Source organism: Lycorma delicatula, chromosome 11, assembly GCF_047948215.1.
Source record: "Lycorma delicatula isolate Av1 chromosome 11, ASM4794821v1, whole genome shotgun sequence".
In the NCBI taxonomy this organism is placed as follows: domain Eukaryota; kingdom Metazoa; phylum Arthropoda; class Insecta; order Hemiptera; family Fulgoridae; genus Lycorma; species Lycorma delicatula.
Window position 1 is genome coordinate 30,096,845 of NC_134465.1, and position 26,631 is coordinate 30,123,475.

The 26,631-nt window shown below is 30.1% G+C and overlaps 1 protein-coding gene across 1 annotated transcript in view; it reads right to left on the reverse strand.

The window, feature by feature from the left end:
* mei-P26 (E3 ubiquitin-protein ligase meiotic P26) overlaps positions 1-26,631 on the reverse strand; it is a 109,324-nt gene that overhangs the window by 69,283 nt on the left and 13,410 nt on the right. Inside the window, exons 3-7 of the mRNA XM_075378591.1 lie at positions 22,697-22,841; positions 17,517-17,696; positions 12,364-12,504; positions 8,918-9,148; positions 5,155-5,255 (exon numbers count right to left, since the gene is read on the reverse strand). Coding sequence (XP_075234706.1) covers positions 5,155-5,255; positions 8,918-9,148; positions 12,364-12,504; positions 17,517-17,696; positions 22,697-22,841 — 798 coding nt within the window. The remainder of the gene's footprint in view (positions 1-5,154; positions 5,256-8,917; positions 9,149-12,363; positions 12,505-17,516; positions 17,697-22,696; positions 22,842-26,631) is intronic.

Below are 26,631 nucleotides of genomic sequence, written 5' to 3' on the forward strand. Positions count from 1 at the left end.
TTAAAAAAATACATGAAATAAAAAAGATTCTTCTAAGCTAACGTAGAGCCAGAGGGCATCTAATTGAAACCCACACATCATCAACACAATGGAAAAGATAAGAAAAAAGGTAAATGGAGATTATAACAATCTATCACTGAACAATAACAATGCAATAATAATACCCACCCCCACCCCCCATCAACACGAAAAAAAAACTACTTCAAGGTCATTTCATAGCAGAAGCAGGATATTATATATTTCATAGAAAACTTCAAAATACAACTTTCAACATAGATTGGTAGAAACATTACCAATCAAAGGTTCCAGATAGATAATAGCATCCAGAAGGTTCTGGATTATAAACCTATAAGACCTGTAACAAAATAGCACAGGTTTGAAATACAAAATGTATCACAAAGTTCTCCTGGAACTTTCATAACCTATTCTACTCATGAAAATAATGGAAAAATTTCATATAAATATATGAACTAAAGTGCTTTTTTTGAGTTAGCTACTCTGTTGAAATATAGTCATACTGAAATTTTTAAGACATTAAGGTGAATTTAGTGATTTCTTATGTTATTTTAACTGGAAAATCAAATAAAATAAGCCCCACAACCGCATCTACAGCACTTTTTGAGAAATCTGGAGTGAAAACCAATAAATAGGAGGGTATAAACCCAGCTTTTTTATATTTGACTTACTAACTTATATGGATAATAAACACACACATAAAAAGTTTTAAACAAAACTTTTAGAGAATTTAATTCTGAACAAAATGGTGCAAGTTGAATAAACAAAGAAAACATGAAAAATTTGAATTTTATTCAAAAACTGTTCATTACTTCAATTGTCAAAGTAAATGTTTAATGTAATCAAAAACCAATTTTTTTTGGCAATACGAAAAATTTGTAAAAACTAAATTTACTGTTAAAAATTAAAAAACTGGAAATTACACAACAATTATAAAATAAAAATTATTTAATTTGTTTATTATGAAATACAATAAATTATTTGAAAATCATTTCAGTGTTTGCAATAAAATAACATAATATGCTGATATGTTAATTCATTTTGGGTGTATGTATTGGTGATGCTACAGCTGCTGCAGTAGAGTATGAAATACGTTTTCCGAATCACAGAAGTCCAGATCCCAAACCATTAGCCTGTCTTTTTGTAATCTTTGAGAAACAGGTTCATTACCTAGTATTCGTACCAGCTACAAATGATATGTCCAACACAATGCTGTTATTGATGAAATTATTGTCGATACAGTTCAGCGCAGTCCAGGCATCAGTACACATCTTTCTAAGCAGATCGGAATTTCGCATTTGATGGTTTGGAAGACACATAATAAACAAAACAAATTTTATCCATATCATAAACAGCCAGTTCAACAACTACAGCCAAGAGAAGATCCACTTCGCTTGGAAGTCTGCAGCTGGTGGAATAAAACTCAAACAACTTCACAAATATTTTTTGTTTACAGACAGATAAATTTCACTCGAGATAGCGTCAACAACTTATATAATGAGCATATGTGGACAGAAGTAAATTCTCATGAAACAGTGGAAAGCAATTTTCAACACTACTTATCATCAATGTATGGTGTGGCCTTCACAATCAGCTGTTTGGACCATTCATCCAAACTACTTTCACTTTCTTCAAGATTTGTCACAGCTGCTTGAATATGTTCCTCTAGCACAGAGACAAGTATTCTTCCAGCATAATGGCACACCTCCCCTCTTCTCTTGTGCAGTTTTCACTCATTTAAAACATCATTTCACTGAGAAATGGATGAGTCATGGAGGTCCACATTCCTGGCCACCAAGATCACCTGATCTAAAGGTGTAACACCATCTGAGGATGGATGAAAATATTGTATACTGAACAAAACTACATTCTCGTGAGGGATAATTGTCCACATTATGGATGTGGCTGAGCAACTTAAGCAGAGTCATGAAGAACTAAAGAGCAACAAAAGTAGTACAGAAGCGTGCCAAGAAATGTGTTGAAAATGGCGGGCACATTTTTGAACATTTATTATAAACTGGTATTTATAATGCACTTTGGTCTCCTGTTTCTAAATAAAATTCAAATGTTTCTATTTTTTTTTTGTTTTACTCAACTTATCTTATACAATTTTGTTTAGGTTTAATTCTCTACAGGTTTTGTTTAAAAGTTTTATGTGCCATAAACAGGGTTTTTACCCCAATTTATTGATTTCACCTCAAATTTCTCAAAAACTACTTCAGATATGGTTCTGGCACCTATTTTATTCAATTGTTCAAGCCAAATCAATAATTCTGTCCCTTAATTAACATCCTAAAAATTTCAGTACAACCTCATTTGAGCGAAGTGGCTGAAATCCGAGTAAAATCTTTCACTAGCTGTTAACTCGCATAACGAAGCATTTTAGGACATGTTTATATGAACTTTTTACATTATTTTTCCAAGTAGAATAGGTTATGGAAAAAGTCCCAGGAGATCTTCATAATAAACTCTGTATATCATATACCCAGCTGCTATCAGACTTTACATTGAATTAGTCACAAACCAAATGAGTAAATAAGTACGTAAGAATGGCAGATTCAGGTTCCCTAAGGAACACTCACCAATCCCTAATATTGTATGGTATGTAAAAATACCCAACAAACTATTAATCTACCCAAGTAGGTAAGTACACTCCTATTTCAGGAGTGTACCTTTTTCTAAAGGTAATTTTTTTCAGGAGTAATTTTTCTAAATTACTTATTCAAACATAATTATTTATATAAATTAATAGAAAATTTAAAATAGTTTGGTATATCTTTTACTATTCTATTAAACAGAGAACAACAAAATAAAGTTACATCTTGTTTCATAGACTTATTTGGAGCAATCTTCATATTATCTGAAGATTACGTATAATGGTGGTATTTGATAAATCCATGAGTTTTTTTTTATTTTTCAAAATAGTATTCTTTCAAGTATGTACATTTAATCCAAAAATTCTAAAAGCTTTTATGTGCCATCCTTATGTATGATTTGTTTGTCATTGAAATTTTTTTCCATCAATGTGATCATTTTTCCCCTATTTCTTCATTTAAATAATCCAGCAAAATTGTTGTTTTACTCCTGTCCAGAGAGTCGAGAAAGAATATGCCATAAGCATCCCAATAGACAATGACAATCACCTTTCCAGTATGTTCCCAGAATGCAACCCACTGTTCTGACTGTTCCTTGGTTTCAGAATGAAAGCGATGAATCCAAATTTCATCAGTACAAATGATTTTGTACTGTAAATAGCCATATACAAAAAATCATGCTTAGAAATGTTTACTCTCTCTCTCTCATACTTTTGATCAGTTGTGAACAGGCACCATCTTGTGGAATTTCTACATACGTGTTTTCATGTAAAATAATACACCTGTCCATTTGAGATGTAGGTAATCTTACACACTTTAAATTTTCTATCCTCCACATCATGGATTTTTTCATACAGAATGGGACTCGAAATGATCAAACACTTGTTTTGGCAATAATTGTTTAGGTTAATAATTATTTATGTGTATGTTGGCAGAAGTGACAGCAATTCATGAATATTGTTTCTTCTCTTTCAGAGTGTGCTGTTTGTATATCGTTCCAAGATGATTGACAAAGGAAGACCGACTGTGTTTTTAAATGAACCAAAAAGTGTGATGCTTACACAAAGATGGTTTCATTCATTCCCCTTTTCTAACACTGTGGTTGCCCTCATTTAAAACAGTACGTAGATTACAAAAAATTTAACCGTGATCGTTCAGTATTCGAGAGTAAGCACAAACAGCCTGCTGATGTTCATTCTCCACAGAATGTCAAAGCTGTCAGAGCAGCGTTGCTAAGGACTCCAAACAAATCAACAAGAAAAGGCAGCAGCACATTTGGAGTTTCTAGGCAATCTGTACAGCGAATTCTAAAAACTGATTTGTATTTGTAAAAATAACAATTTTGCCTAAATTAACGGACAACAAACACCAGAGAAAGTCATTCGCTGAATGGACTGTGTACCAAGACATATTGTTGACATGAACAATGTTTGGCTTTCAGATGAGGCCTATTTTTATCTAAACAAGATTGTTAATAAACAAAATGTGCATTTTTGGGCTTCTGAAAATCCACACATGCTTCATGAAAAGGAACATCATGCTCCAAGAATTATGGTATGGGCTGCTATCTTAAGTCATGGGGTAATAAGGCCATTCTTTCTTGGACAATGAACAGTGAACGTTATCTAACATGCTGCATAATAATCTTGTTCCTCAGTTTCAATTATAAAACGGGTGGTTCATGCAGAATGAAGCCAGACCACACACAGCTAATGTTGTTTTAGACTTTCTGAATGAAACTTTTAATACAAATGTCATTTCAGATTCCTAATAGTTTTGCACGTGGATATAACTAGCCCTTGAAAAGTTCTGATTTGAATTCATTTTCTTTGAAGATTTGTAAAGGAAAAGATTTTCTCAAAACAGCCTTATATAGTGATGCATAAGCTGATCACTGAGGCATGCAAGATAACCTAGGATATGAGTTAAGTTATTAACGTAGGAGTTCATGTTGAAGAAGTTGCTAGACATGATTGTGGTCATATTGAACACGTGATAAGCAGAATATAATTTCCAGGTATGTAGTAAACAAGTTCTATTTTACTTTTCTGTATTGTGATTCAAATAAATATTTTTTAACTAAACCAAATGTTGGATCATTTCATGCATCACCCTGTATTTCCTGTAGTTACAACCTCATCAGGCCATTCAGAATATTCAGCATTATTTGTGCTCATTTAATGACGTTGAAAATAGCCAACCACTTGTAAAGCATTTTTATAAACAAGCTGGCTAACCATAAAAAGATTATTCTAAGTTTAGTATACTGTGCAGTTTTATAAAAAGTTATGTTTTATCACCACACAAAATTCTCTTGCATCCATTTTTCACAAATCACAATACTATATCGATGCAAATTACTGCCAACAACAGAATTATGTATATAACCAATTGAAACCATCCTACATCACAAGTGCCATTGTAAACAGATTTTTCCACCCCCTCCTATTTTCAATGATTAATTTTTTTTAAATTAAATTCTCATTTATAGCAAATCTTATGACAAATTAAGATTTTAAATCAACAGATTAAAAGTTAAACTTACTTATGGAATGACTCCATCACTTTCAATTCCCTTTGGTCATGTATACTTTTCAATTCCTCCAAAACCTCCTCCTTTCTCTTTTCTAATAATGCTTTGTAACTCTGAAAAAAAAACAAAAACAAATGTTAGAAATATATAAGGAATAAAATATATTAAATCCAATCAAGCAAGAGTATTATATCTTCTGTTATACAATAATACTAAACTGCCAGAAGTAGTTACAGTTTTTAAAAGTATTAAAACAGAATCATATAACAAAGTACATGTATAATACAAAAACAAAATCATAAAATATGCAGAATGAATACAATAAGAAATATACATACATATCGATACAACTGAAAAACAAAGATCAATATAACTGTACTTCGCAATAACAGCGTAGTGGGAATCCAAAGCAATCTCTTTTGACACAACTTTACCTGAAAGATTACAATCACACTAAGAAAACTAATGAGAAATAACATCTACCATCACTTTTTAATCAAAATTCTTACTACTACTGTTCTGCGGTATACAGCTTAACAGTTCTGGGTATTTTTGCCAAACTTCAACTGCATGTATTGAATTATTCAATTTAAGACTAAAGATTTTTTTTTCAAAAATCTGTACTTAAGTTTGATTATTCAAAAGAAAAAAAAAATGGTTGCACCAGAAACTTTGTTAATTGGGACAAGGAGGCTCTCAGTGTTAACAAATTGGCTGTTTATGAAAAAAATATTTGCTGTACTGTGGTGGCTTCAAGGGAAGATGACCACTGAAAGAGGGCACTGAATAAAAATAAATATTACTTACTTATTAAGCTAATACAAATCAGCACCTGAGAGGTAAACTCAGGTGCGACCTGAGTCGTAAATCTGATGGGAGTTATCATTTACCTCTCGGGTGCTGAAATTTATCCTGTTTTATTTTTAACATACATAAATATTGTACAGCTAATAAAAAATCTACCGATTCGATGTCTGTAGAATTGTTTAACTATTTTGTTAAAGATACAGTAATGAAAAATTGTTTTAATATTATGATAAAATTAATAATACTTCATAAAGACAATTTACCTGCAATGAGTGCAGTGATGATTATCAGTACAAATCATTAAGAAAAGGCAGCCTTCCCTTAGCTTTGTGGAAACTGTAATCACTTTTGATGTTTTGGATCTTTTTATACGATTGGTTGACAAAAATCTCGTAAAATGGTATTTTTCACCATTAAAGTCTGTCCAAAGATCTCTTTAAAAAATATGATGCATGATGAATGGGACGACCATTCCATGGAATTAACACTTCTTGAAATAGTGTCAAATTTTACTTTTCAGTTGTGCTGATTGTTACTTAATGACTGATCCAACAGATTCACATAAACCCTCACTACAGATTTTTAAGTAGTTTTCAAGGAGGAAAATCGTTTCTAGAATTTCAGCATTAACTTCAGTGTTGGTAAATAGTTCTTTGATCACTATGTTGTCTTGCTCAATTAGAGGTTTTTGGCCTCATCTGGAGAATGTATTTTTTTGAAAAAATTTAATTTACAAGATTGCTCTTCATCATTTTTAGCAGTAAAAAAAGAACTTTTAACATCAAGTTGCACCCTCAATTTTTATTGATCCAATTTGTTAAAACTGCTAAAGAAGTCTATTTGCATCTGTACTTCTTCTTCATCTACACTTGATCAAAATATAATGTCCATAAAAACTGTTCTTTTATTTTAATATTAAAATTCTCAATAGCACATTCGAATTATAGAACAAGAACATCATCCTTGTGTAAAGTGCCACGTGGTGATATATCAATAATAATACAAATCTTAACACAATCTACTAATATGGTCAGACTTGTAATTTGATATGTACAGTGAAGTTTGGTTATTTTATCAGCAGTGACAGATACTAAAAGCAAACAGTTTGTTACAGGATTTTTAGTACCCAAAAATGGTAAAAATCATGTTTTTTCTGAATTCTCTATAAAATTCTTTGGAATGATTAAGCTCACCAATATCAGCATCATTTAATACATTTAGACTTAATAATTTTTCAAAATATTTCCCACCCTTACCTTCTTTAATGGCACTATAAAGCTGCTCTTGCAACCCCCAGACCCATCTTTTCGTGTTCTTTTTGCAAAATTAATTTCTTTTCTCAGTTGCTTCAGAAAAGTCAATACACCATTTATGAGCGGGTGATTAAATAATAAGGTAATTAAAGATAAGTAGTCAATTAAATCGGTTTTGACATTTTGACTGTACACTTTGAACCAATTAAATTAACTGGTATTCACTTGGTAGAGAATATACCAAAAGTGCCAGATGTAAGAACCACTAACTCTTTGGGAACGGTTTTATAATGCTCTACACATTGGGAGTAATGTACTGTGCCCATATTATGTTCTGTTAAGCACAGCATGAGTAGATAAATATCTGCAAGTGATTTGCTTATCCCTAATTAATTTCAGTTTTGTTTCAAATTCTTCATTTATCTGATTGGGGCGTTGGCCTGGACAAGTGAACTAGATGGGCCTAATTCAATAGTTTTAACCTGATTCGGTTTTAATAGTGTGTCAACTTTTATAAGACCAGATATCGCCTAATTTATAATTGATAACTCTTCAAAAGCATTAGGATAAAGATCTATCTCCTGTTGGAGACAGATACATTAACGCCAACATCACATTGGTTTGCCTGCAAGATAAGTCAAATTCTGTACAAAGTGATTGTGATTCATCAAGTTTTATTTGTTTGTTTAAAGGGGTTCTCACTGCTACTTATTTCATCAGTCACAAGTTTTTGTTTTTAAAAATACAGAATACTAAGATTGATTTTTAGTTATTGGTTTTTTCATTTGGGTGTTTATTTACAACTTAATTTCCAAGTTTATCACGTCTGCCACACCAGTCACAAAACACACAGTTTACATCTTGCTTAGTTTTAAATGTCAAATAGTTAATGTACAATTATAATATTTTATACTCACTCTACTGTATATTGTATATATCACTTAAAATATTGTGTATCAAAAGACACTTAACTACTTCACTATTAAAAGAAAACAATAGCTTGCAGCCGGCCAACTAATAAAAACAAAAAAATACTATTGACTATCCAAAAAAAAATTAACAAATAGTGCAATAGAGAGGAAACAATATGCACTCACGCACGCACATACTGATGATCACAATGCATCTTATCAGTAATGTGTCCCTTGCCTGTCTTGATTTGAGTCTGTGTCATCGCTCACCAGGAATGACACTGCTACCTTTGTTCTCATTATGCCTAATACTAAACAGGATGAATGTTTCTTTTGAAAACTTGTTAAACAATCAATTATTCTAGTTAATAATTGTAAGAATGATGTGAATACAACATCAATTGATATTTACTTCGTGATTTCTATTTTTCATGACTGGTAAAAATTTCTGTGAAACTTTCCTGGACAGCCCAAATTTACCCTGATCCTCGTTTACACGTTTGGACATATTCTGCTCCCTTACTTTCTACATAACTTTTTCAAGAATTACAACAAATTTGAAAATGAAGTTATTAAAAATAACATATTTGTTTAAGGAAAAAATGTAAGCTTTAAATAATAATTTTTTTAAAAGATAAAAATAATAATTATTACTTAAAGAAGGAATTTAGAAATTATTCCTGAATTCCTTATGAAACAAAAGATCCTTTATATACTCCTATGACGCAGCTGATAAGTTTTATATAAAAATTATTAAAATCCTTTTTATTTATTATTCAACACTAATTTCCTTAAATAATTTACCTGAAAAGTTTCATTAATTAAATCGCTAGCAGTATCACGCTGCACTTGAAGATCAGTCAGAGCAAGTTGTAGCGCATTTGTTGCATCTTCACAAAGAGAAACTTTGGCTTTGCTTTCAGCAACTAAATTCCTCAATTCGACCTTCTGCTTTTCTGCAGCTTCACTAAGTCGTTCATAATGATGTTCAGGGGCAATATGGTCTCCCATTATGCACTCATTGCATATCAATATCTGATTTAAAACAAAATGGGGAAAAAGATTATTTTATTAGACAAAATAAAACATAAAAAACAACAGAAATAAGTGAAATAAACAAATTACTACTTTTAACTGCAGGAATAAATTATTTCATAAAAAAAATCCATTTTGCAAAACATCTCTTATTTTAAATTATATGGAGCAAAATTTTGTTTAAACAAAGTCCATAATATTAAGTTTACTACATTGGTTGTAGTGATATATATACAAGCAAATATTAAGCTAAATCAAGTAGGCTCAAACAACAGGTTTACAAATGATGTCCTATCCAAGGTAGAGGACTACTCATTTAGTCATGATCACTTTTACAATAGTTTTTAAAAATTCCAAGAAAGGTAGCAATTAAATTTATTACACTTCATTTAATATTACTTTCTCCCCTTCATCTGCATTTAAATAATCGCCAATCAAAACAATTTATAAAAAATAAATATAAATACATTCCAAAACATACAAGCTATTTTCACTTTTATAAGAATTTTTTGCAGTTGTATAATCCTTCCGAGGTTAATGTAAACTTTACATAAGGAATTTTGATCTATCTGTACTGATAGATAAGGATAAGATTCCTTACACTGATAAGAAATGAATATAACATCTTTTTTACACATGGCAGTAAAATGTTTTTGTTTTTTTTTTTTGTTGGATAAATCCAACAGAGGAAAATAAAAAAAATTAAATATTAAAATACAGTAAGTATAGTTTATAGTGACATCAGATAAATGACATATCAAATGCGGTAACCAAAAACTTGGTCTATTAGTTGGTTTGGGATGCTGTTAATATATAAATACAGTATGTATAGTTCATAATTACATTGGTTGTAGTGATATCAGTTATTGTGACATTTTTTCTACTGCAATGCAACACTATCACTTACAATGACAGATGTAAGTGACTCATCAGTAACATAGATATATCTATATTGTAGCTACAAAAATATTTTGATGGTTAAAATGAGTCACCTTTTCCTTTTTACCTGCATATACACTCTGTAGCTCTTGTTTTTCTTAGCTTCTTCCTGTACCAGAATACTGTAAACTGAAGCAGCCACATTCAGTTATTATTAATCTTTTGCTGTAAGCATATCATATTATCAAGCAGGTACATTATTTTATTTTACGTATCCTGTGTAATTCATTTAATAGTGATTTAATTATGATTTCGTGAAAAACATTCACAATAGAGGGAAAGGCACACGCTATCTGGTGGTTAAAAAATGGTGAAACTAATAACAATGCCCAAGAATTAGGTATAGGACATTCAACAATATCGGTGACATGGAAGAACCGTGAAAAAATTAAGAAAAATTTTGAAACAATTCTATGATACAGCCTAGTCAACATAATGATGTAGACCAAGCGCTGTTAAAATTGTTTAAATACCAGAGGACTACTGATATCCCTATTAGCGGCCCTATATTGCAAACTAAGGCAAACTATTTTTCTGAAAAATTCTGTAAATCACGTGAAATAAATTCAGCTTGGATATAACAGTTCCATCAGTGTCACGATATTGCCGAGGAGAATAAGCGGCAAGGCTGCAGTAGCTCCAATCGATATGTCAGAAAAATGGTTAGATATCACTTGGCCAAAATTAAAAGAGGGCTATTCAGATGAAAAAATCTAGTAATGCTGATGAATCCATTCTTTTTTTTTTAAACTGACGCCAGAAAGAACCTTTCGATCTAAAGGCAAAACGTAATAGCCAAAAGAAAGACTAACAATGCACTAATTGCTACAAATATGACAAACTGACAAAAAAAACTTCTGGTTGTAGGGAAAAGTGCTAAACCCTAATGTTTTAAAATTTGAAATCGCTTCCTGTTATGTATGAAAGTAACAAGAAAGCTTGGATAACAAGTGATATCTTTACAACTTGGTCGTTAAAATGGGACCGTGAATAAAAGATTGAAAATGACAAAACACTGCTGCTCATTGACAACTGTCCAGCTCATTCACATGTTGAAAATCTTTTGTATATAATGTTAGTGTTCTTACCACCAAAAACAGCAGTCTTACAGTCTTTAGACCAAGGCATAATCAAGTTGGTAAAAGTCCACTACAAAAAACAACTGATACAGGATTTACATCAAGAAAAGGAAACAACTATTCTGGATGCTATAATTATGTTAGAAAGATCACTGAATGAGGTTTCTCCGCTATCTGTAAAAAAATTGCTTTCGACATGCAGGATTTTTACCACAGGCTCACAAAGTTACTGATGTCACATGCAAAGAAAAATCTTTATTGGAATGGGGCAGTAGTCTGCAAAACCAATCGTCAAATGCATTGTTTGAAGATTATCAAGAGGTTGACAAAGATTTAGAAATGCATGAAACTAACAGATGATGTAGTAGCTTCACTACTAACAGAATTAGATGGGGGACGTAGGTAATAACAACAAAGGTAACTATAGCGACAACGATGAAGACAGCTCAGTTTGCTAGTTCTCAGTTTTACAAATTGGTAATGAAGAAACTAAAAGTGTTTGTTTTGGTTTAGAAACGGTTATTGTGACATAAAATTGTCGGTTCCTTGAATGTCACTATAAACAATATTTACTGCGTTTTCCTTAAAATTATTTGTACTCTGTACAATGAGTACCTTCTTCAGTACTACATTGAATACTTAGCTAAAGCTTTAAATTAAATATGAAAGGTTTTAATGTAATTAAAGCTTTTTTGGAGAAGCAGATCTGCTTAATATTTCATTTTATTTCACTTAAAAATCTTTTTTTTTTAATTTTAAATTAATATTACATATTAAAAACCTTTAAAACTCCTCCTTTTAAAATACCACTTTAATCATAGAAAATATTACCAAACTAGACATAAATACACAAAATGTTAATCCATTACATTTAGAAAAATATACCTAATAAAATTATTAAAGAGAAAATCAAATTCAAACATAATGACGGACTTGGGAAAATAATAATTTAACCATGCAGAAAATTTTATTTAAAAATATTCAAACATGATATGATACAAAACTAAATTCATAATCTACAAATTGTAATAGCAACAGATCAAATTTTATTTCAATGACTGAGAAAGTAAACATCTATAATTTTAATATTTAATAGTTTAAAAAAATGAAAATGTAATTGCAATCAAATTTTATTTCACAAGTACAACATAATTGTAATCATCCAATCCGAAACATGACAGCATAATGATAACATACCTGGCACTTGTAACAATAGAATTTAACAGCCTCAATTGTATGAGTTTCACAAAAAACTGGTTTGTGCAATGGTAAGGGCTCTTTTGATTGCTTCAAGTCATCAAACTTCACAACATGGTGGTTTTCAAAACACCGCATAAACTGTAAAGTAAATCATACAATAGAAAACAATTCTGATACTTGTGAATTACAAATTTCTAAAAAAGAAAATTAAAAAATCACTGTACATTAACATGAAATATTAACCTATAAAGTCAGCAGTTAATGCAAAATTAAATCAAATTAGCCAATTACATCAGCCACGTCCTCGTTAAATCCACCCAGATATCTTAACAACCTTGCATTACAATTACCTTGAACGTCCACAAATTGTACTCAATTTGGAAGCTATTGTTTATGAGAGTTTATTCAGCCAATAAAACACTATCTTAATGGTCATTCAATTTTTTTTTATATATAATTCTAATTAAAATTTCTGTAGACAAAATTACCTTTCTTCTATTCTGGCTGACATAAATCAATCTAAAGTTTTTCTTTAATTTTTACAATTTCTATAATTCAGGTATACACATTCTATCACAAGTTTACACATACAGCGAATCTGATTTTTCTTTTGCTAATTAATTTTGTTTTTTTAATTAAAGCTCTCCACTACTTTAATGTATTTATATTTATATATATTTTTTTGTAAATCATCCTGGAAGAGCCATAATTTTTTTGTACATTCTTGACAATGAATATACTGTTCTGGATTTTTGTTTCTAATAAGTAATTAGGTTGTTTCCTTTTAGAATGAAATTTACTTACATTAATATTGCTACCTATTATTTTTCAAATCTACTAGTAGATGCTAAAGCCTAATATTTTTTGTTAATTTTATGAAATGCGATACCATAAGTTATCAGTCAATTGAAAAATTGCAATCAATTTGTATACCCCATATCTATTTGTTCAGTGATAATCTTATAATCTCAACAAAACTGCTGTATTCTACATCCTCGGTTACTTTTTTATTTAATCCAACTTTGTCTTTCTCAGTTTTCCTTCTACACTTAATCTTCATCACTAAATTTTTTAAAGGGTTCAATTTTTCTTCTTTCTGCTTTACTTATTGTTTATCTTTTGCATTATCTTTTTTACAATAAACATGTCCTCACTTGTCAAGTTTTCTACTTCTACTTAAAATAATTATAAATAGAAAATAGCAGGTATAAAAATGTTAACTTTTTTCAGTGGCAAAACTAAGAACAATTAAGGGATAATTAATACATGGAGTAAGCAGTACAGTACTGTTTTTTTAAGACTTAAGACCCAAATTTATTAATTTGATAAATTACACTGATGGACAAAAAAAATTTTTTTGAAGTTTCTAAATGTAATACAATGTCTTGAATTGCTTTTTTGCGTACATTACAGATCTATAAATACAATTTTTCTACCACCCTTAGTTTTAAATAAATTACGCTTCAAAAAAAATTAAGGGAAAATATAGTTAAAATTTATAATTTTGCATGTCCATGCCTGTGTTAGAATGATTTCGCAGATGCTTTTCTTTTATAAATAGCCTCCCAAACTAATGTCCAACAGTAATCAACTAGCATGTTAATAATATCCATTTATAGCGGCTTTCCAACACTGAAGCGTCTTGGTGGAAAAGTTCACTATGTTCATCACTTATGTCTTCGAGGTTATCCAGGAAAAATCCAAATGTAAGTGAAGGAAGCGTTTCAAAGAGATATTACATCCCATAGCTATGTATGAAGTAAGAAGATGATTAGCAATATTGTGGTAATTGACTTTTTTTTTGTTTGCCGAGAAACTTTTTGCAAACTTCTTTAAATGAAGCCCAAGGTGCACTTTCTACATTATTTAACATAGAGTTAAATAAATAATCTTTGACCAACTCTCTTATTTGAGAACCAACAAATATTCCTTCTTTAATTTTTCCTTCACTTACATTTGGAAATTTCTGCCTGATGTACTAAATCTAGAACTATCCTTCATTGCTTTTACAAAATTTTTCATTGGTCCTAGCTTGATATGTGGAGAGGAAGTAAAAATATTTTTTTGGGTTCAACTATAGGCTCATGAAATATGTTTCCCATTTGGAATTAAGTTGTCTCGTTTCTTCCACTCTTTGGTGACAATGTTTATCCCTAGCCCGGCAGTCCCATTTGCATAGAAAACACATGTACTTAGTACAGCCTAACAAAATAGCTAACTTTCAAAACACCACATATGTTCCAACTATGTTTTTTACAATTTATTTTTTCAAGACTGTCATTCATCACATCGTATGTCTTTGAAATTAATACCATAAGCAATTGGTATCTAAGGATATTTGTTACCGTAGTAGAACCATTTAGTTCTACTATACTTGGATAATCTATGAAAGATGTTGAGTCTTTCAATAATATTGAAGAGCTTAAGTTAATCAATATTTGTGCAGTAAACCAAATTATTTTCATCAATAAAGTACTGAGAAAGTTCTTTTTGTTGGCTTCCAAAGCCCAAAATGTTTGTATTTTTTTAAGTAAATTCCAACCTTGCAGTCTTTATCCTAACAGTTAAGCTTAATTTATTGATAAATTTAAATCCCTAAGCAAGTCATTTAATTCACCTTGTGATGTAATATGTGGCTTATTGGAAGATAATTCAAAATCAAAATCATTGTCTTCTTCAGTACTGCCTGATTCTTCATCGCTGCTTTCGAAACATACATTCACAGGTGGCTAAGGAACTGGAATAATCTCACTGTGAGGTACAGGCTGGATATTTTACAGTACGTTTAGATTTCAGACACACTTGTTAAACAAACTAACAATATGTTACATGATCTTTTGGTTCATGCCAAACCATTGGTACACCAAATGGCAAAGCCTCTGTGTATCTTTCAGCCGTCCTCTTAAATATACAGAACAATTAGTGCATATTATGTGAGGAGCCCACATCTTATCCTTATCACCAATTTTACACTGAAAGTACAAATGATATGCTTTTTCAATTAAAGGTGTTAAGTTTTTTCTATTTGATTTTCACAAAGATAACAGAAACATCCACATCATTTACACAATTTCGAGGCATATGACACTGTATTGTTAACAAACTTAAGACAGCAATAAGACTGAACAAAATTAATTCATTCCTAAATCCAGTGCTTAATACAAACAACAGCTGTTTTCAGCTACCTGCACAGACATGATTAATCTTGTCTATGAAGGCTCACTCTCAGTATTAGATATGTGATAATATGTGACTTGATATGATTTAATTCCTTGTCTAGTATTGTATATTTATAGCTTACAAATTACATTAACAAAGTTAAACAATAAAAAAATGAGCTAACAAAATACAATATAGGAGCTTACAATGCTAACTATACGTTGAAAAAATCCTTTAATTAAAATTTAATTTTTTTTTCAAAAATGGTGGATAAAAAGATTCTGAGTCATATTCATTTTCAGCATCAAAACAGATTAAAAAAAGGTATCGCATGTTAGGAAATAAAAATTATGTTTATCAGTGTTGCACGATTAAAAAGCTTAACTACTGTTAGATTGTTTCAACTAAACTAGGCATGTTTAAATGTTTCTGTATATAACAAATAGTAAAATTCATTCAACACATTCACTATCAAAATGATTTCCTGCTTGATATGCTGTTTTCACTAAATCCCTTAAACTACACAATAAATATGCTCAAACACTCCCCACTTAATACATTCTGAATTCCATGTAAGTGTTTATTTATCCCCTCTCCTAATTTCCACATTGAGTTGAGTGTGCTGCAGATAAATCAAATATTGCAGTACTTCTCTGCATGTGATTTTTTAATGGTTAACAAGTTTGGTCTTTATTTTAAACTGATGTCAGACAAGTCGCTGTTTATAAGAACAATAAACATCATGGTGGCAAAGTTTTCCTAATGGACACAATAGGAATAGTTAAGTTAATATGAACCAAAATATACCATATTAAAGAAATACTAAAAAAAAAATTTCTATTTATCAATAGAAATAGATGCCCCGCATATTAAAAAAAAAACCAACAATTAACTGTCAAAAAGCTTTTTTCTATTTGCTAAGAAACATAAGTTAAATTACAGCCACTGGATCAAGAGATAAAGCACATAGTTGTAAAACAACATTATCACAAAAGACTAACTCATAAGTACTCAAATGCCATGGAAAATGATAAACATCTGTAGGCAATTTCTATTTTACATACACTTCTACAATATTTCCAACCATAATTACTTATTTTTTTTTGAAAAGCTGACATTTATAGGCATTTATATACCCCGTACATGGAAAGAAACCAAATTTTCTTAAAAATTGCTTCATTGATTTTCTTGAAATTTTGCACACATTGATAGTGTAACTTTTCTAAAACCTGGAAAAATTCATGGAATTTTTCCCAGTTGGTGGTAAACACTTGTTTTCACAACTTTTTGCTCAGGAGTGTGTTTTATAAAAAAGATCATGTAAAAAATTATTACATAAAAAAAAACTGTAATTAAATTCTTTACAAGTTTTCTCAAATATGGTACCATTACAGGAAAATTGCAATTAAAAGTTTTAATTAAAAACACTTTTGATATAGGTCATAACAAAAAGCATAAAAAATGATAAACTAATCAATGTTAATGATAAAAAAATTATGATAAAAATTCCAGATTTAGTTTAAATTATTCATCATATTGTTTTCTACTTCAAGGATGCATTTTAATAAAACTTTTATATATATGTATATATATAAGCAATACTAAAAGGATTATTAAAACATTTAACAGCATTAAAACCTTAAATATGACCTACATTTAAAGAGGCATGCAATTTAATGTTTTACAAACAATATTACGTTTTATGCATGAGTTAATTGTATAACATTATGAGCACACCTGTAGTTTATTCAAGGACAACCTATCATTTGCTACATATTTTAAGAAAAAAAAAAGAACAAATACACTTCCAATATATACATATATAACATAGATCAACACTAACAAGATATTTTATCATTATAGGAAAAAAAAATTGACTAAGAAAAATGAAAATAAATTTAAACAAATATTTATGCAAAATAAGCATAAAAAGTTCACAAAATATTCACATTAAGACAAATATCATGATGGTAAAAAATAAAATAAATTACCTGATGGGCGGTGTTACAATTTGGACACAAAAAGTTTGCACAGGTTGAGCAGCGAGACACAGCTGTTTCTTGTGTCTTACAACTTGTACATACGACTTGCATATTGCCTATGGCAGATAAATCTAAAATATTTGTTAAGACATAATCACATGGCAATGAGGCAGCGCCTTTAGGACCCACCTATAGAAAAAATAATATTAGTTAAAAAGAATTTCAGACATAATTTTAATCAATTTCAAAACTTTTAATCAAGGATCAATGTCCTATCACATAACATAAATCTGCTTAATGATGGCTAAACTAGTCTCTGTACTGCATGTGTTTAAGGCAGGTGTCACTTTTGATTCAAGTAATGAGATTTGTAGTTTTTTTTTTTTTTTTTTTACTGAATTGTTTTCAAAAGTGTTAATATTTACTGGGTTGTTCAGAGTTCTCATACTGAAACAGATGGTAAAAGTAAGATCAAATAATTATATTTTCAAGTATGGTCCTTTACATGGCTTGCTATGAAGTTTCAGGTGCATGTGTTTAGTTGCTTGTTTGTGGCAATCAAGTTAAGGAACAAGTTTTCACATTTTCTGAAAAACAAATACAATTAAATTCAAGGAGCACATACTTTGTTTTAAAAGGTTTAACTCTGAAGGATAAATAACAAATAGTTAAGATTCCACTTTAAAGGATTTTCCCCCTTCCTTTTCGACTGTAAATAAGTGGGCTACTGAATTTAAATGTGGTCATACATCCATTCAAAATGATGAACAATTCAAACTCCCAAAAACCACCATAACCGACAAATTCATAATAACGTAATAAATCATTAGAGACTAAAGGTACATGAGCTTGCAGACATCATAAAATATCGACAGTGTCCACTACCATTTTACATAATGTTTTGGGTAAGAAAAAGCTTTCCGCTCAATGGGTACCAAGTTTGCTAGTAGTCAACCAATAACGCATTTAAATGAACAATTCTTAAGAGCATTTAGACTTATTTAAACACTATTCCACTGGGTTTCTTTGACATTTTATAACAGTAGATGAAAAGAGATTTAACATTAACACCATAGACCAAACAATGGATAGAAACAAATTTATGTGCACCAAAGAAAGTGAAAACGATTAAATCTCCAGGAAGTCATAGTAACAGTTTTTTGGGACTGTCGTGTGTTCATATACTACCTGTAAAAAGGCAATAAAAAAGACAAAACCACCATGGAGGAGTATTACGCTTCACTATTGGACCAAGGGTGCTATTCTGGATATGTCCACACCATTGGTCTAAATATATCAAATTTCAAGGTGACAGCATTGAAAAAGAAAATTCTGAAAAATATTGTGTTTTCTTTGTCAGACTGAGAACTTTCCAAATACCCCTCGTATGTTTAATAAAATGCAATGTACAGCACTAATTTCTCAAAAAAAGAAATATTTTTATCTTTTATTTACTTTAAATTTTCTTTTCTCTTTTGCATTTCTGTATTCAGATTTTATTAATTTTAACTTTTTTAATCATTAATGGCCTGAATTATGAAAGATAATATATACTTCAGAACTATTACAGTTAATCATTTGCAAATATTTCTTTGTAGTAATTTCCCAAAAACTGCTAACTATTCTTGTTTCAGATTTTTTATATACAAGAGTGAAATCAAATTTAAACAGTAATTTTGCTACACTACCTAGCAAGCAGTTACGAGTTGGAAGGTGGAAATCATTGGCAAAAGTGTAGATCGTGCAGGAGACATATAGAGAAATTTATAAAGAAAATTACCATTTACATTTTATTCACCCTCATAGTTTAACATTTCTCTTAGTTTTTTCTCCCAAATTCCTATTCCTAATATCCAGAATCCCTGTTCACAGATTAAGTCTTTTAATGAGAAGAATATTAAAAAAAAAATTATATTCAACAAAAACACTTCAACATTGTTCAGTTATTTCATAAATTTCCACAAATATTTCAGACATGGATTAATTCAAGATTCAATTATTGCTTAAAAAACCTCTATTACTTAACATAACTAAAAAATTCATAGTTTAATGGCCATAAGGATCGGGCAGGGAGGACAAATAACACAATAGTCAGCACGATCCCTTTTTGGGAATTGACCATTCAAAAAAATTTTTAAACATTTTCTCAACAATTTACAACATTTTATTAAACATTTTTCCTATTTACTTATACACTCTTTTTCAAGCTCATACATACACTTCTTTCAATTAAATGGGAAAAATCGCTATAGAAAACATGTTAAACATAATATTGGTCTTGCACAATAACTACCTATTAAATGATCATTCACATTCTCTAGCCTCTAACACCCTTTATCTCTTCCTTAAGCACAAAAAATGATAGAAATTATATTCTGTGCTATCCTAGTTCCATCACTGAGACCAGTTTGTACTTTTAGTAGGCTGCCAAATAGCCACCACACTATTAATTGAAATCAGTGGAATTAAAACTTCAGTTTGTATCTGTGATTACCAAATTAATTTAATAAGGCAAGTAAATATGAGTCTTTTATAAAGTTTAAATATGACATGGTTTAAAACTCTTAAAGAAAAACAACAAATGATACTCTCCACTTAATAGTTTATCCAGAGAAATAATTTTCACTACGTCCGAAATACAAATTAACAAGAAGATTAATATGCAGTACTTTTATATATGGAATGTGAACCCCTAAAAGAGATAATTTACAACTACCTTAATAATTTACTTACATTTAAATGACTCATATTGATTCAAATAACTTATCAGGATTTAAATACTAAATATTAACATTTTAGTCTTTTCACTATTAAAACTACAAAAAAATAATATATTTGTAGCAATGCTGTTAATGTAATTTTACTTTTTGGGATTAATTTTTAAGTTGAAAATGAGTTGCTGCCTGAATTAAATACCTACATGCCTATTTTTTTATTCTGTATATATATACACACACACAGGGTGTGTATATATATATATATATATATATATATATATATACACACACACAGGGTGTCCCCCATTTAAAATGCAACCCATCAATCACTCATCCATGAAATTTCAAAAGTCAAGCTTACTCCCCTACTCGTTACTGAAATGGACTCGTCCAACATCTGAAAATCGCGGCGACGCAGTAGAACACTACCGATAGTAACAACAATGCAATCATAACGTTCAGTGTATTGCTAGAGACAAGATGGTGTTTTCGCTAGATGAACGTGTTTTTATTGTTGAGTCATACTTCAAGTACGAAATCAGTGGTTGCAGTGCAAGATTTGTTTCGCAATAAGTACCCAAATAAACCGGCTCCTAACAAAACATCAGTATTAAAGTTAGTTGCAAAATTTAGAGACTGGTTCTGTTAATAACAAGGCACAAAAGATCTGCATCAATGTTGAACACAGATACAATCACTGAAATCAAAGACCGATTACTCGCCTCGCCAAATAAATTGATCAGACGTTTGTCTGCTGAAATTAATTTGTCTAAATCAACTGTTCATCAGGCGACCAAACGATTACAATTATGACCTTATCGCATTCAAACGGTTCATCAACTTCTTGAGCCCGACAAAGAAAAACGGCTACAATATTGTCAACGGTTCCGTCGATTTCTGCGAGGGAATTAATGTTATGGATTCGTTATTTTTCACAGATGAAGCACGGTTTCATTTGGATAGATACGTAAACAGCCAAAACAGTAGAATTTGGAGTGCTGAAAATCCCCACGTTTATCACAAAAAATAATTACACCCGCAGAAGTTGGGCATGTGGTGCGCAATATCGCAGAAGAAAATAATCGGTCCTATTTTTTTCGAGTACACCATTAATGCAGAACGATATCAGTATATTGTATTTCAGTTCATCGCACTCGTGGAAGAGAAAGACAGACACTGCCGGCTACAACATGACGGTGCGATATCACACTACGCAGGTTCAAGTTCTGATTTCATCGAGGAATTCTTTGGTAATGGTGTTATCGGTCGAGGCTTGTGGCCACCAAGATCTCCAGATTTGACTGCAGCGGATTTTTTTCTACGGGGTTACCTCAAAGAAAAATCCTACAGCAACAAACCACAAACACTTGAACAATTGAAAGTCAATATTGAACAAGCTGTATTAAATATCCAGCCACAAACTTTGAAAAAAGTTGCAAGAAACGCTGTAAAAAGAATTGAAGCTTGTATTCAAGAAGATGGCGGACACTTCCAACATTTACTCTAAATGTAAGGTAATGGATGGTAATAATAAAAATTACATTTACATTTACACATGCCTTTTTATTATTTCAATACCTACCAATATAAGGTTGGGTTGCGTTTTATATGGGACACCGTGTATGTGTATGTATATATGTGTTCCAAAAGCATAAACAAAATTCAGCACAATCCACCAAAGTACAGAATCAATAAGAGCTCTTATCTTATTAATTTTTTTTTTCTATATATCAAAAGCGAGGAAATTCTTCTTAAGATTAAAAATTAATTACACATTAAAACGTTAATAAAATGCTAAACATTAATATTATTACACGTATGACATAATATATGCAGTCAAATAATTATAAAAATTAAAAATGTTTAAAAACTTAAAACATTTTAAAAAAATGTTTTTTAAACATTTTAGTAACCAGCCACTAAATACAGCACTGTATTATTAAATATAAGCTTTACCTAATATTGACAAAAGTGCTGCTACCTGTAGCAGTTTTGATAAGAGTATCATTATCAAATTCTGTCTGCACATTGATATATATATATATATATATTTTTTTAAAATGTCCAATTTTTTATTATCATCTTTTGTGACTTCATTATTCTCAAATTAGTTTTAAAGTCAGTAATAGAATCTTTATTCACTATCAGATGGTTGGCAACAATAGAAAAACTGTTATGTAATAACTAAAATGTTCTGCAAATCTATCTTACTTTAAATGATCTATTAGATTTTAAAATGTTTTAATTATTTACTGTATATTATATTATGTCATATGTAACATTAATAAATAACATTTGATTAATGTTTTAATGTGTGAAATTTTTAATTTTAACCAACTGATGATGATGAATTTCCTCGGAAGCACTTTTGATATACAAAAAAGAAAGTTAATAAGATAAGATAAGAGCTCTTAAAAAGAATTTATTTTAATAAATTAATATATATATATATATATATATATATATACTTACTTTGGTTTGTTGTCGGCAATCAGGACAATTAATAACACCTTCTCTATTGGCAGTGTCACCAGCCTCACCAATGAGCAGTTTGTTCAAACATGCTTCACAAAAAATATGAAGGCAAGACAATATCCTAGGTGAACTCAACTTGTTACTGAAAAAAGCAATATGAATGTTATTTTCAACAGAATCTTAACTTTAATGCATAATTAATATATAAGATTTGAATCAACAATATATAGATAAAAATATATTATATGAAAATTTTAATTCACTAAAAAAGCAAACCCCAAGTAAACATATTTTAATATGAAAATTCACAGGTTTAAAACAGACAAATAACTCATTGGCACCATAATATCAAATATGTTAGTATAACATTGATAAAAAATGAAATATTTTACTTTTTAATGCATTTTCAGTCAGTTTTTATTTTCAATTTATTATGCCGTAACACTTTTTTTGCTTTATTTTTATTACAACCATGTCTACAATTCCTATATGAAAAAAGAAAACATAAAAAGCACAAGGTTAAAAACCTGGATCTTAGATAAAAATAAGAAAAGGAATCCAGAGATGATGTAAAAAGCAATTACTAGAATATAAGTCTCTGAAGGATGAAAATAAATCGAAACCAAAAAAAAAAACCATGAAATCAGAACTCTGTATTAAGTGAGGCTAAGAGCAAATTTATAACTTCAAATTTTGAAAAGTGGTTAAAAACAATACAATTCTTTTTTTGCTCTTACCTTAAACCATTTATGACACTTTCTTGCCAGTCACTTTCTTATCACCCAACCAGACCTTCCCCCCTTTCTTGATGATATTCATATTAATTTTGCAACTTCGGGGGTATTCCATTTTAATTCAACAAATTTTCAAAAATTTTAATGCGTCACTATTTTTGATTTTGTTGATATTTGGTATATGAACTACCCACCTTGTAGTGGCAAAACATATTTTTTTATATTTTTAAATAATTTTCTTGAGTGGTAGACTACTTTCTAACTTGCCAACAGGTAAAAAAGCCATTTTTGTTACATTTTCCATGAGCTGTAGCATTCTTATTTTACATCATAGAGATCAAAAAGAGTAAAGATGGAACTTCATCTTAGTATATTCAAGATTCATTTTGTTACATAACCAGTAATGTTTACTGAAATTAATTTAAAAATATTTTTTTTTTTTCAAATTTTGGGCTCAAAATAAATAATGATGGGCTTAAGGTCACAGACCTGTTTTTTTACCTTTTAATACTTACATACTAGTAGTACTTATAAAAAAAATTAGACTGTTACCAGTGTCCATTAAAAAAAAAAGCTGGCAAATCATACAATTTTTAAATGTCTCATTTTTGGGGTCCAAAAACCCCATGTGGGACAGTTGGCAAAAATCTGAAATGTTCACAGCAATAAGTATTTTGATGTCTTTAAAACTATATAAAACTTATTTTGTTACTCAAAGGGGCTGACAAGTAATGAAACCAACAAAACTGCTAAAAACAGTTGTATCCAAAAAAATTCACAGCATGTATTTTTTCAGATAATAATGTAGGCCTACTATACAAAATATTTTGATATGTCTATAATGAGACTCATACACACAAACTCATGTTTAAAATACCAAAGTGAATAAACATGCATGGATATGACTGTCTGCATAATCCTGAATAACACAGTAGAAGGCACAGTTACTTACAGTTTTGATTTCAATGTGATGATATGTTGTATTGTGGTTAGTGTTAATACTATGGTTAGGTAATGTACACTTGTTTATAAAGTGATTTTATTAGCAATGAACTTCTCTTTTATTTGATATCTTTTATTTTTAATTTTATTAATTAGAGAAATGTTTATTTTAGCTGTACAATAATTGGGATAAGACAAAGTGAGGTGTAATTGGTAGTTTTATAATTTATACAACTACTATATTGTTATTCTAAGAACACTTGCATTTTATAAGAACAGATTATAGAATGTTCAATTGGCAGTCACACTGAAACAGTATGTTACAAATTGACTTACAATAGATATTCAGTATTGCACGATATTTTAGAGTTTACTGAACAGCAAATAACATTACTATCTTAAAGAAGTGGATATACTAAAACAAAAAATATCCGTACTTTTCATAAAACTGAATATTTAAATAAATATTTTCATATTAACGGGAAAAGTTGCTCTGACCCATTTAGCTGTCAGGCTAAACCAGTTTCTCTCTTTGAAAAATATCTTTGACACTTACTAAATTTAATCTTTCTTTGACAGCAAGAATCTAAATTTAAAATTAATTCCAGGCAGAGCACTGTGTACAAAATGCTTAAAATATAAAAACCACAAGATGAAACATAAACTAAACTGGAATGTCAAGATATATTTGAGCCTAAATGTGTTATAGTTGAGTTCGTAAATAAAGCTTGTTCAGCACTTGGCATTTCCCCATTAGTTTCAAAAATTATCGAGCAGCGTAAATGAACCAATTTAAAAAAATAAAGTTACAAAAATAACAAAGTCAGTTAACCAGTAAATTAAGTGATTCCTTAAACTTATAATCAACTTAAATATTTCTACAGTAGAAAACAATTTAGTACCACAAAATTATACTTATTTAGGTAAGGAATATGAAAAATTAATCATTTAACTAAAGAATAAACAATTATATCAACCCAGGAAAATTTAATATTTTAAGTTTTACCAAGTAGCTAGTGCATTCAAAAAATTCAAAATGAGTTAAGTGTTAGTATTTAGCACGTCAAGCCAAACAATTAGTTAAAACAAGTGAAATTTTGGTAAATTTTGAATTTCAAAAAGAAACACAGTCGCGTAACTGAAGAAAATGTTATTAAATGTGTCCAAGATTTTTACCAGAATGATGAGCACAGCCGAATGATGTCAGGCAAGAAGAATTGTCTCTGTAAGACAAGCTGATGGGAAGAAAATTAATATTCAATAAAGGCTTATCTTATGTAACTTATTATGCTTTTCTTATGTAAGAATTGTACACAGCCTTCAAAGAAAAATATAATTTAAAAACTGGTTTTTCAAAATTTGCTGATTTTGTGTTATGGCTGGTGGGTTAGGTACTCACTCTATTTGTGTGTGTATCACCCACGAAAATCTAAAACTCAGGTTATCTGCTCTAAAAATGAAATCTGATTAAAAAAATTCTCCTTTCAACCATGGTATGTGATATAGAAAATGAAACATGCATGCTGTAACAGTATGAAAAATATCCAGACACTAATGAAGTGTTCAGATTACTGCAAGAGAACTGGAATGATTTTGATTCTGAAATTATGTTCAAACAGTGGGTTTCTGTTGACCATTGTGAACTAACTACTCAAATTCTTCCACTTCAAGAGTACTTAGATAAACTTACTGAAAATTTAAATCTAAATAGGCATGATTTTGTTGCAAAGAAACAAGCAAATTTCCTCTACATTAAAAAGGAAACTTGTTGGGAGGGTGAATTTATTGTTATGGGAGACTTCTCTCAAAATTTTCCTTTTGTGATACAGGATGAAATCCAGTCACGTCACTGGTCAAAAACTAAGGCCACAGTACATCCATTTCTCACATATTTTAAAAAGGAAAATTACAAAGCCAAAGCTACTGTGTGATTAGTGAGTACTTGAAGCACAATATTACATTGTTCTTCTGGTTCCTAAAGCAAGTTATAAATAAAGTAAAAGCACTGTTTCCACAAGTTAAACAATTTTTTTTCTGACTCCTCAGCCCAGCATAAAAACCAAAAATTTCATAAATTTGTGCTATCATCAAGATTTTGAAATCGCAGCTGAATAGTTTTTTCCATTCATGGAAAAGGTCACGTGATGGTATTAGTGGAACCGTAAAAAGGACTGTGACTAAAACAAGCTTTCAAAGACAGTCAACAGTCAAATTGTTACACCAACTGAAATGTATAATTATTGCAAAGACAATATT